Source organism: Ooceraea biroi, chromosome 3, assembly GCF_003672135.1.
Source record: "Ooceraea biroi isolate clonal line C1 chromosome 3, Obir_v5.4, whole genome shotgun sequence".
NCBI classification, from domain to species: Eukaryota; Metazoa; Arthropoda; class Insecta; order Hymenoptera; family Formicidae; genus Ooceraea; species Ooceraea biroi.
In genome coordinates, this window is record NC_039508.1 from 7,925,656 (window position 1) to 7,938,736 (window position 13,081).

The 13,081-nt window shown below is 42.8% G+C and overlaps 1 protein-coding gene across 1 annotated transcript; it reads left to right on the top strand.

Annotated features, from left to right (window-relative positions):
• Nucleotides 1–9,770: 9,770 nt before the first annotated feature.
• Nucleotides 9,771–11,802, top strand: LOC113561706 (uncharacterized protein K02A2.6-like). The gene is made up of 2 exons (XM_026968605.1): nt 9,771–10,866; nt 10,973–11,802. The coding sequence occupies exons 1-2, from the start codon at nt 9,771–9,773 to the stop codon at nt 11,800–11,802; spliced, it is 1,926 nt and encodes a 641-aa protein (XP_026824406.1).
• Nucleotides 11,803–13,081: the final 1,279 nt, after the last annotated feature.

Here is a 13,081-nt window from a genome sequence, read left to right on the forward strand (position 1 = left end):
GGAAGGAATGATTCTTGACTGACTTCTGGAGCGGGGGTAGGGATGGCCGAATTTAGAAGCTGTTCAAGCTCTTCGGAGGGGATGGGTGAGTACCACCGCGGAGATAGCTCAGGAAGGGAAAAAGAGGAGACACTGGGGGAGGAGGGTGGATTCCCGATAGTACTAGATGAAGGCGTCGGAATGTCCACGGTGAGGGGTGAGTAACGCTCGGTAATATCGCTAGATTTCCCCGTTTCTTCAATTGCTGACGGTTCGGGGAGGGGTGGCCTTTCCTCGCTCGACAATAATTCAGCCTGTGATTATTCCGGCTGAGGGGAACGATTGCGACCGCGATTTTCGTAGGCCACTTAAATAGGAAAACGGATTGAACTTTGTTCGAATACCACGAAACGGTTGAAAGGGGTGAAAAGTTAAATTGTTACGTGAATGTATCTTACTGTCTTCTGTGTTGCTCTTCAGATGGAGGACTCTTCAATGGGTTGGATGTGGGAGCCAACCGGACCAGAGGGTCTTGGAGTCGTGGAGTTTGTCACTGACTCTATTGTTTTAACGCGACGTCCCGATCTCGGGAGCGAAACAACGTTCAAGCGAAATGCTGATTGTGTGGAGAATCAAGATTTTCACTGACTCTATCTTTCGACGTCCCGATCACGGGAATGAACACTACGTATGTAGCTGATTGAAGATCCAAAGACAAGAGAGACTCTCTAGTCAAATCGTTCCCTTTATATAGGGTCAATAGAGCTTAGGTGGGGGTTATTCTTTTCCCAGAAATGTAGAAAAATAAAAAATTTGTTTCTAATGAAGCAGCGTTTGTGGTTCCTGTATTACCGTGGTATCTGATGGATTTATGATATTGTCTTCAAGAATTAAAGTGCGGCACTTGTGAAGATCCCTCCTTCGACCATGCATATTGCAATCCAGGTTTACGTTTCCTTTAGTCTAAATCTATTTATATCGCGTGTCTAGTTCTCAACTGCCCATGTATGGCAGGATTTCTTAGTATTTAATTTCGGTGGATTACTTTATTGCCGTCAGCGAGTGACAATTCTTAAGTGCCGCTCCGCTTTTCCAGATCTGAAGCGGTCTTCGCTAAGTGATTTTAGCTATTAACTCCGGTTGTTTTTTTGCCTATCGAGAGCTTCAGCTGAGCGCAGGCGGTGATTGAAAAAATTGTGAGCCTTATGGTTCGCATACTGCTTCATGACACTTGTTACAATAAGACCACTTGGCGTTTTCACCCGTCCGGTCGTGCTTTCCGTTGGTGGGCATTAGTTCTTACTTGTTACTTTTCTCTATTTCTAACTTTAATATTTTCCCTATGGAAGCGAGGAACCGTGGAGTCTCCTGGACGTAACACTTCATTAAATTAATTTTATCTCTTTTAATGATACAATCGAATGAATTATAATAATATAATGATAATAGAATGAATGCCGCTACGCAGGTTTTAGCGCCACACATATAACGTAGCTCTGTGAATGTAGCCGAGGGACACCTTTCTTGCCGCTGCGTGTACCATTTATTAGGACGCTTAAAATATACGCATCGCGTTTGTTGAAATATGTATAACAAATGGAAAAGAATAAAAATAAGGTAAATGTTAAGTTTCACCCGCTCACCTCAAATTTGGATGAAAATGTACTCAATCGATGTGTTTTCGCGTAAAAACAAAGGTTTGAGAAAAGAAAATTGTCGCTCTGCCCTACGAAACGAAATATTAATCGTTAAATTTGGGCACCGTTTAGGTTTAGGTTAGGAAATCTGTCATATCGACGAGATAGTGGAATGTGAGCATGCGCCGTGCATGCATCGCGATAGAAAGGCAGCGCGAAATATGAAATTATAGGGTGAATTGAGTAATTAAGTAATGATTCCTCATGGGTTCGACGAGGTCCGTGTTTTGGGGGAGCGTCCCGTTTGGTCACGTTGATATTGATCATAGTCCCGATTGACCAGGTTGAAATTGACCACGTTTTGATTGACCACGTTCCGATTGACCACGTTGCGATTGACCACAGTCCCGATTGACCACGGTCCCGATTGACCACGTTGATATTGGCCACGGTCCCGAGTGACCACGTTGATATTGGCCACGGTCCCGATTGGCCACGGTCCCGATTGACCACGGTCTCAATTGAACACGTTGATATTGGCTACGGTCCCGATTGACCACGTTGATATTGGCCACGGTCCCGATTGACCACGTTGACATTGGCCACGATCCCGATTGACCACACATTGGAGATCAGAAATCAGAACAGGCGTACCCCGTTTGCACACGGAACAATTGCACACCGCACGATTGCACACGTAATATTGCATACGTTGTATTGCACACTGTTCTATTGCACACAGCACGATTGTACACTGCACGATTGCACACGCACATTGCACGATTGGACACCGCACTATTAGACACTGCACGATTGTTTAATAAAACTTGTAACGATGCACCCCCCTGCATCGTGTATTTCCGGCCGACTATCCACCGATGCCGCCCGCCCGAACACCCGGCGGGCGAGGACCAGGCGCTAAGCGCCAAATAATATTTTTGTATGTACTCTGCCGGGGAAGGTGACGTCACGTCATATTTTTCCCGTATTGTTTTCCAACCGCTAACCCGACACCGGCGCCCCCGGTAGGCAAGGGAAGCGGTATAAAAGGACTGCGAATTGCGGAGGAGACATTCCGTTCCGATCCGACGCTCTGATCTGGTCTTCGCTCCGAAGTCCCGATTACCGCCGTTATCCGACACCGATTCCAGATCCTAGTTTCCGAAACGATCTCAGGTCCGAACACGGGGGTTGAGCGTTTTCAGCCTCCGCTAAGGGTTCTTAGCGAGACGACCGCTTCGATCCTTGCCACCGATTCTCTCGACCGCACACCGTCCGAGGGGTTAAGTGTATTTGGTCTCCGCCGAGCGTTCTCGGCGACGGTCCGTTCAGAGAAACCGGTGCGCACCTGTCACATACCGTATTCGTGCCCGGGGGTGAAGCGTTCTCCGCCTCCGTCGAGCGTTCTCGACCACGATACCCGGTAAGACGAACATCCGTCTATCGTCACTGCACCGAGCGCGGGGTGAAGCGTTCTTCGCCTCCGCCAAGTATTCTTGGTCCGGTCGGTGTACGAATTACACCCGCCCTTACGGTGGGCCAAGATTCCACGCGGGACCCACCAACCAGCGTATGAGTATCCACGGCACGCGTTACAACAACACAGGGGGACAGATGTCATCCTCGCGCCGCGACAATAACCACGCCCTGCGAATCAACCGAAACCGCGAGCGCGAACGCGTCGAGCCGCGTCGATAGGCGAACTGATAAACCCAAGCAAGGCACCGCCGGATAAGACGGTGCCGTTCACTGTACATCGGCCTGTAAATAAATCTATTTGTCGTAATTCACAATTGTCGTATTACTACTTGTCGTATTGCTAAGTGTCGTATAGAAACCCCGTTCCTTCACTGCCCACGACCTGACCAGCGAACCCAGATCCGGCGAGCTATCTGTACATAAGCACAGCGGGAAAACAAACAGGTCGTTTTAAACTATATGAACGAAAAATTTTTAATGATCAGTAAATGATTCCGCATAGGTTCAATAAGGTCCGTGCCTTGAACATTTAACGCCAATCGAGGTCCACCACGGGCGGGGTAGGCTCTCTGAAGTTTGTTTATATTTTTTCGGCGGAGGTGCAGGTGGAAGGTGCTTCGCCGAAGGCAAAGCCCTTCCACTTGCATTACCCGCCCCACGCAAACACTGTCAAGTCATCGGTACGATTCCACATAGGTTCAATGACATGAAGTTAAAAACAGACCTCTTTGAACATACGTGCACTGGCTCTTATTGAATATCATCGGTTGTAAATTGGTGTCCAATCATGCAGTGTCTAATAGTGCGGTGTCCAATCGTGCAATGTGCGTGTGAAATCGTGCGGTGGTCCGATCGTGCTGTGTGCAATAGAACAGTGTGCAATACAACGTGTGCAATATTACGTGTGCAATCGTGCGGTGTGCAATCGTTCCGTGTGCAAATAGAGGCCACCCCATAAAACACATGCATGTTTCTGATTTCTAATGTCAATCGGGACCGTGGCCAATATCAACGTGGTCAATCGGGACCGTGGTCAATCGGGACTGTGGTCAATCGCAACGTGGTCAATCGGAACGTGGTCAATCAAAACGTGGTCAATTTCAACCTGGTCAATCGGGACTATGATCAATATCAACGTGACCAAACGGGACGCTCCCCCAAAACACGGACCTCGTCGAACCCATGAGGAATCATTACTTAATTACTCAATTCACCCTATAATTTCATATTTCGCGCTGCCTTTCTATCGCGATGCATGCACGGCGCATGCTCACATCCCACTATCTCGTCGATATGACAGATTTCCTAACCTAAACCTAAACGGTGCCCAAATTTAACGATTAATATTTCGTTTCGTAGGGCAGAGCGACAATTTTCTTTTCTCAAACCTTTGTTTTTACGCGAAAACACATCGATTGAGTACATTTTCATCCAAATTTGATGTGAGCGGGTGAAACTTAACATTTACCTTATTTTTATTCTTTTCCATTTGTTATACATATTTCAACAAACGCGATGCGTATATTTTAAGCGTCCTAATAAATGGTACATGTCTTTCCCTGTCTAAATAAACGGTGTGCACTTAAGCGGTGTCCACCTGAACGGTGTGCACTTTTCTGTGTCTAAACGAATGGTGCGCAATTGAACGGTGTCCAAGCAAACGGTGGGGAAGTGAACGGTGCGCAAGGGAACGGTGTCCAAGCGAACGGTGCGCACTTTTCTATGTCCAAATAAACGGTGCGCAATTGAATGGTGTCCAAGTAAACGGTGTCCGACTAAGCAGTGCAAATTTTCTTACGTGTCCAAATAAAATAGTGCGCAACTGAACGGTGTCCAATTGAACCGTGTGCAAAGTGTCGTGTCCATTTGCACCATGTCCATTTGTAACGTGTCCAATTGTACTGTGTCCAAGTGATATATACTCTATCTCACGACCGGTGCGAACGTTTCCTCGAAGTCGATTACTGGCTGCTGCATGAAACCACGAGCACACAGTCGTGCCTTGTATCCGTACACGTTGCCTCCTGCGTCTTTCATTAATCTGAAAACCCACTTTGTGTCAATAATTGTCATACCTGGTTTCCTTTCGACGACTCTCCACTCGTTCTCCTGATAGGCTTTCAATTCGTTGCGTATTGCCTCGATCCATTCAGACGCTTCGTTGCTTTGCATTGGTTCTTCGTACGAAAGCGGTACTCCAAGCTCAGCTACAATGGACTTGTAGCGAGATGAACGCTTTAGGCTGCTTCGATCTCTGAAGTGTCGCTCACCCTCGATTGGTCTTGCCTGGACAGCAGGTTCTTCTCTCGCCTGCGCCTCGTCTTCTTCGACTGGCAGAAAGACGTCATCCTCGTCTTCCCCTTGGTTTTCTTCGCCTTGTGGGTGATCCTCCAGATCGGCTTTCGGCAACCATGGCGCGTCGTCCTGATCTTCGTTAGTTGACAAAGTGATTTTTCCTAGTCTTTCGTTGAACACGACATCACGTGACACTATTACCTTTTTCGAGATTGGATCATACAGTCGATAGTTAGATGACTCTCCTTCGTACCCGACGAGCAACATTCTTTTCGCTCGGACATCAAGTTTCGACATCTGCTGCTTCAGCACATATACGTATGCTTCGGATCCAAAAATACGTAAGTGTTTCAGATTGGGCTTCCTCCTAATCCAAAGCTCATATGGCGTTTTCTTAAGGAGGCATATATACACCTAGGAGGTCAAAAATATGGTAATTTTCTGGAATTTTTTCTGGGAAACTGTTGGAGTTATCGAATTGTGTTTTTTTTTTAGTTAAAAATATACACTTTGAAGAAGCTTCATGATTTTTTTTATTACAAAATATTGCAAAATGTTGGAGATATGGCATTGTGAAGAGGCAGTCCGGAAAAAATCACCCAAAACGGTACCAGATGTACCATTGTCAAAAATCAACCGAAACGAAAAAATGACATAGAATATTAAAATATATAACAATAGTTTTGGCGTATCGTAGCCGATTTTAAAAATATCGATTTTTGACAAAATGGCGGGTGTTTAAATTTAACATAGCGATTTTTAAGACAAAATCCGTTCGTTTTCTCACTCTCCCAAAAACACTATGAGTCTTAAAAAAAACCCTACGATACGCGATAGATAATTATGTGTAGAATAACCCCTATAAATTTCAAACAAATCGGTTCAGTGGTTTTCGAGATATTTCTGGTACCAGTTTGAAAAATGTCGTTTCGAGAAAAACGCGTTTGAATATTCAACATATGTTTTTGTTAATAAAACATGAAATTTTGTTAACTTGCACAGAGTCGTCAATTCCAGGCCCATAATATAAGTCCTCTGCATTATGCGATGCCAATATCGTCTAAATTTTGTTGTCGGCGACGTATTCGTGCTTCTTTTGTCTGTTCCTGCGCGCGTGCCTCGACTTGTTCTATGCGGCGATCATCTTCGCGCGCAGCATATTGGTGTGCGTTCGGTCCGAGAGAAATGCCCACAATGCTCATTATTTGTAATATTGAAGTCATACCATTGTTGAATATGCAAGCAGCTATGTATGCAGCAATTTCTACTATAATAACACCGCTGTGCATTGTTTTTGAGGCTATTTTCCAAATTATATTATTAAAACTTTCATTGCTGTTGCCTAAACAGGCTACAGCGGGACAATACAATACTGTTATACCGAAGAACACAAAAAACCTAGACACGAAACCCAAGGGACGGGCCGTGGTCCAACCACAACATCTCAGCGACACGCCAACAATGTACTGTCAAGGCAATAACTTCGTCATTTTTTGGAATTTTGACCTGAAATTTGCACAAAACATTCTCGAAATATTAAACATTATGAATATGTAAAAATCCAAAAATCGATTTTTTTGCCCTCCTAGGTGTATATGTCCCCTTAATCCCCGTTCCTGATGATCCTGATCGATTCAATAGATATACGGTTGTGTTTGATGCTTCCGCCCACAGAGTTAGCGGTAATCCCTTGGAATGTATCATCGTTCTTGCGTTCTCGATTATGGTTTTATTGTCGCGTTTCACTCTGCCGTTTTGTTCCGGCGTGACGACGGGACTATCGTTTCTCTCTGTATCCCGCGCATCTCGAGATAATTATCCATAGCTTTGTTACAAAACTCCCGACCAATGTCCGATCGCAGCACTTTCATTAATCTTCCGAACTTATTCTCGATTAATTTGTCGAATACTTTAAACTTATCATACACGTCGTTTTTATGCTTCAAAACGTATACAGGGTGAGCCATTTTAAACAGTCCAGTTGAATATGTCGAAAACCGAGTCTGATGGAACAAAATGTTTTAGATGAAATTTGTAGGGTTTCGAGGGGGTCAAAAGATGGTGACCTTGTGATTTTACCAAGGTCATTTTTCGATGACATATAAAGGTCAACTTTGGTTTTTTAAATGGAAACTAGTATTTTTTATTGCATATTTGAAAAGATTATCGAATTTTGCATAAGAAATATTTATGACTTGTGTGAGCTATGTCTAACAGTTTAGCAGTTATTCAGGCATGATGAATTTTTTAAATTTTGTTTTATTTAGTGACGAGGCAATTTTTAATGAAGTCCCATCAAAAATCAGGAGACGTTAAATCTGGCAATCGTGGTGGCCATAATATCGGTTCATTTCGACCTATCCATCGATTGGAAAATGCATGATTTAAATATGCACGTACTTGATGTGCATAATGTGGTGGCGCGCCATCGTGCTGATACCAGAGTCGTTGTCTGGTATCTAAATCAACATTTTCCAATAAAATGGGTAATTTGTTTCGTAGAAAATGGAGATATACCTCAGAATTTAACGTTCCTTCAAAAAAATAAGGTCCTATAAGGTAGCCATTCACAATTCCGCACCAAACATTTAAGCGCCACTGATGTTGAAAATCTATCCGTCTATACCAATGCGGATTTGCCACCGACTAATAATGACAATTGTGACGATTTAATTGGCCTGTACTGTGAAAAGTAGCCTCGTCACTAAATAAAACAAAATTTTTAAAATTCATCATGCCTGAATAACTGCTAAACTGTTAGACATAGCTCACACAAGTCATAAATATTTCTTATGCAAAATTCGATAATCTTTTCAAATATGCAATAAAAAATACTATAAATAGTTTCCATTTAAAAGACCAAAGTTGACCTTCATATGTCCTCGAAAAATGACCTTGGTAAAATCACAATGTCACCACCTTTTGATCCCCTCGGAACCCTACAAATTTCATCTAAAACATTTTGTTCTATCGGACTCGGTTTTCGACATATTCAACTGGACTGTTTAAAATGGCTCACCCTGTATATATGGAAAACTTGTAGCATCGTCCTTGAAAATCAGCAGATATCTCGCGCCTCCTGGCGATTCAACCGACATTGGCCCACACTCATCCGTGTGTATCACTTCGTCCGGAGTCGTAGTTGCACGTTCTCGACGCTTTCGAAACGCTAACCGATGCGATTTTCCAATTTGACAAGAGTCACAGAAAAAGTCTTCTTTACCTGACAACTCTACATCATGGACAAGGCCCTCTTTCACCAGTTCGCTTAACGAGCGATTATTCACATGACCCAATCTTTCATGCCACACTCGTAAATTGATTACTGACGCGTTAGCTTCGTTTCTAATCTGCTTGGTATTTACTCGAAACAGCATTCGAAAAATCTTATTTTTCAGCTTGATTCCCGATGCTAATACTTCGCTGCCTTTCACGATTTTGATAGACTTTTCCTTGAATATTACTTCATAGCCACGCGAGGTACATATGCCCACTGAAAACAAGTTCTTCTTTATTTTCGGTACATAGAAAACATTTTCTATTCGCGACTTGTGCCATGTGCCGTCGACGTATTTCTCAATTGAAATAGTTCCTTCACCGATAACGTCGCTCCTTGTTGTCACCAAGAGAAATCGTTAGGTCTACAAAGTTAGCCCCCCTCCTACAACAATATATAAAACTATTAGTATATTCGGTTTGTACATCGTTTGTACATGAATGTACCACAATTTTTATTATTTGTACATTCCTGGTTAATTGAAAAAAAATAACAAAGTTTTAGTAACTAGACGAATGATAGTTAGCCCCCCCCTATGCTATAAATATTTGCATATTTATGTGTTTATCGTGCTTAATCGTTTGTACATCGTTTGTACATTATTTATAATTCATTAACTTTTCATTTTGTTATGTCGGTTGAAACGCGCGCCGCGTTTTTCTAAGTAGCGTGACGCGCGACATCACGCGTGATTTAGATCAGGTTAATCCTCATTAGGATTAGGCGAATTTCGGAGCCGCGCGACGATCGCACTTCCGTCTGATACCGGCTAGGCTCCGGACGCTATCGGCCGTTCCGCAGTTCACGAACAGTATACCTTGTACCTTTCGTTATTTATAATAATGTGTTAAACGGAGAGTATTGTCTTTTCCTTCTACACACGTTGAAAGTGAGAAGTCCCACGACAATTGGCGACGAGGATGGGATTCCTTGCCTGGCTCTGAGAGCAGTGGAATTTTCGACGTGGGAACCGGAAGTACGTGGCAGTCTGGAGAAGATTCTAGAAGAGTCTAGAGTCGATGAAGCCACGTGGCCCGTAAGCAAAAGATAGCGAAAAGCGACGAGAGGAAAGGAAGCAAGGTAATTTTCTTTTCTTTGAAATAATGACGTCCAGATCCGGTACTGAAAGCCCAGTTCAAGGAACTAGTACGGGAACGAGGATAGCGATAGAGAATCCGTTACAAGTAGAAGTGTTCGAGCCAAGTCGACAACCATTAATTCGATGGTTACAGCGACTGGAAGGTGCGTTCCGTGTTTTCCAAATTAGAGAAGATCCGGATAAAGTCGCTTATCTTTTGCATTTTATGGGCGTCGAAGCGTTTGGAATCCTATGTGACCGGTTAGGATTGGCTGATCCATATGCACAAACATACAATACGTTGGTTGAAAAATTGAAAGATTTCTACGCGCCGGAGCCATTAGAGATAGCAGAAATTTACATTTTTCGGAAACGAATGCAGAAGACAGACGAGAGTGCACAAGAATATATGGCGGCATTACAAAAATTATCTTTACACTGCAAATTTGGTAATTACTTACAAACAGAACTCAGAAATCAATTCGTTTATGGATTGAAGAACCAGAGGATTCAGTCAAGACTCTTGGAAACGGCAAATCTGACGAGGGATTCGGCTTTAAAAATCGCATGCGGCATGAAGCTGGTAGATAAAGGAGTAAGCAAATTAAAAGAAGAAGCGGCTGCGGAAGTAGCAGTGGACCTTGTGGGAGCCCGGTCTAAACAGTTTAAGAAGACGAAGACAAAAGGGGAGAACAAGGGAGTCAAGCCAAACAAGCATGGAACAAAAGGAGAATCGCCCGTGAAATCAAATTATTTTACTAAATCTAAGCGCCGTCATACAAATACTAATAGCGTTACATGTTTCAGGTGCGGACAGGGCCATTACGTGACGGCTTGCACTCTTCCTCGTAGCGTTAAATGTCGAAAATGCGACGGTTTTGGTCACTTACAGAAAGTGTGTAAAAAAAAGAACCAAACTCACATGTTGGAGGAAGTGTACAGAATAGACATGGTAACTGAACATCGAGAGCATAGAGCGGGATTCACGGTGCAGCTTCAGGTGGAAAAGAAAAAAGTTACGTTTGAGGTAGAGTGTGGTGCCGCAGTCACTTTGGTGAGCCAAACATGGTTAAGAGATACTTTGCCAAATTTAGTTCTGTATAAGACGAATTTAAAATTACGTTCATATTGCAAACGGAATTTCGTGCCACGGGGATTGGTGAAAGTTCCTGTACGCGATAAAGAGGAAATTAAGATATTAAATATGTACATGGTATCTTATGACAGAAAATCCATTGTTAGGTAGAGAATGGATAAACCAATTGGATGTATTAGCTAAAGTTAGAGACAGTTTAAAAGAAATTACTGATGTTAAGATGGTTGAAGATACCCACCAACAGAGGCTTAATAAGTTATTAGAAAAGTATAACTGTATATTGAAAGAGGAATTTACTAGTATTAAAAATCATAAAGCGCGTCTGAAAATGAAGCCCGGTGCGGAACCAATTTTTATTAAACACCGTACGGTACCGTTTAAGCTATTAGAAAAGGTAGAGAAAGAATTAGAAAATATGGTAGAAGCAGGCATATTAGAGAAAGTTGAATCGTCAATGTGGGCAACGCCGATAGTGCCCGTTTTAAAGAAAGATGGAAGTGTTCGAATTTGCGGCGATTTTAGCGTTACAGTCAATCCAGCGCTAGTAATAGATGAGCATCCGTTGCCCTCTACAGAGGAACTGTTCGCATCAATGTCCGGGGGCACGATATTCTCAAAAATAGATTTAAAACAGACGTATTTACAGCTACCAATGGTAGAAGCTGATAGGGATATATTAACCTTAAGCACACATAAAGGATTATTCAGATGTAACCAAATGATGTATGGAGTGGCATCCGCGCCTGCCATTTGGCAGCGTACAATAGAAAGCATTCTAAGTGGATTAGAAGGAGTAGCAGTGTTTTTAGATGACATTCGAATTGCAGGGAAAGATATTGAACAACATCTCAAGCGGTTAGAATTAGCACTTAAACGATTAGCGGAGTATAATATACGCGTGAATATAGATAAATGCGCTTTCTTGAAAGACCAGATCTCTTATTGCGGGTATACAGGGTGATTCAGAACAACCACGCGTCCTTGCAAAGACGTATTCTGGAAGTAATTCTGAGACGAATTTTCCTCTACGAAAATTTTGTCCGAAGTTTACTTTTTGAATTATTAAAGGAAATAGTTAACGAGTAACGGGCCGAGTATAAGAGGCAGGCAGGGGCGGCGCGCGACACGACTTACCGCGACGCTTACGCGGGGCGCTCAGCTGATCGCTGCACACACGATACCTACTAAATACATGCATGTGATACATCACACACACACACACACACGCACACACACACACACACACACTCTCTCTCTCTCTCTCTCTCTTCTCATTCACTCACTCACCTGTACAGATTCGATGTTCTCATACTTGACGAATTGTAGCTTGACGGATGAATAATTTCACCGTGGCTCAGATCGCACCTCACATTTCCATCCACAAATCCACACCGAGTAATAAGCCAGAAGTTTTTTTCTGTCATAAATTGTCATCACGTATCGATACGCACTCGGATTTACTGACGCACTTGAGTGATAAACGAATTTATCGATTTATTATTGCTAGTCGCTACCGATAAATCATTCGGCGACTGAAAATTATTCAAAGAAAGAAATACACATTACGCACAATCACAGTAATCGATCAGAAATTTTCTGGACACGTCTTTTATAAATTGTATCGCGTATCAACACTTTCACGGATTTATTCACACACCTGATCGATGGAATGAGGCATTTACGAATGCCTCTATCGGTTCATCACTGTTAATCACTACCGGTTAATTATTCGGCGATTGAAAATTATTCGAAGAAAAACGCGTACACAACGCACGTAACCCGACGCGGAGATAACTCGATAACAACAATCAGGTTATGTTTTTATAGTAAACTGCATGAATTCGTCAAGGCTGACTTATCGATACTGTAAATCCGATCGATAAATTAGATACTATGATAACCGGCAGGGGAATGCTTCGAAACATTCGTACTGCCAAATGAATAGTAGATAATGTCTGCCTGTAACGTGTCGATTTTTTAAAAATAATTTGCGAACTCGAAGAGAATGTTCCTCGAAAATAAAATATTTAGTTGCCTTGAAAAGGGCAGATTACTATAATATTTGGTTGCCCTGAAAAGGGCAGATTACTATAATATTTGGTTGCCCTGAAAAGGGCAGATTAATTATTTTAGAACACTTCTTTTTACAGCAAGTGTTCGAAGTGTCTGCCGTCCATTGTGATGCACGCTCTCATGCGTCTCAATAAATTTTCTTGCGTTTTCTCCAGGACTTCGTCCTC

Coding starts and splice junctions, on each gene's coding strand:
- LOC113561706 (XM_026968605.1), top strand. CDS start 9,771: ATGACGTCCAGATCCGGTACTGAAAGCCCAGTTCAAGGAACTAGTACG. Junction 10,867..10,972: donor TAAGACGAATTTAAAATTAC/GTTCATATTGCA, acceptor ATCTTATGACAG/AAAATCCATTGTTAGGTAGA.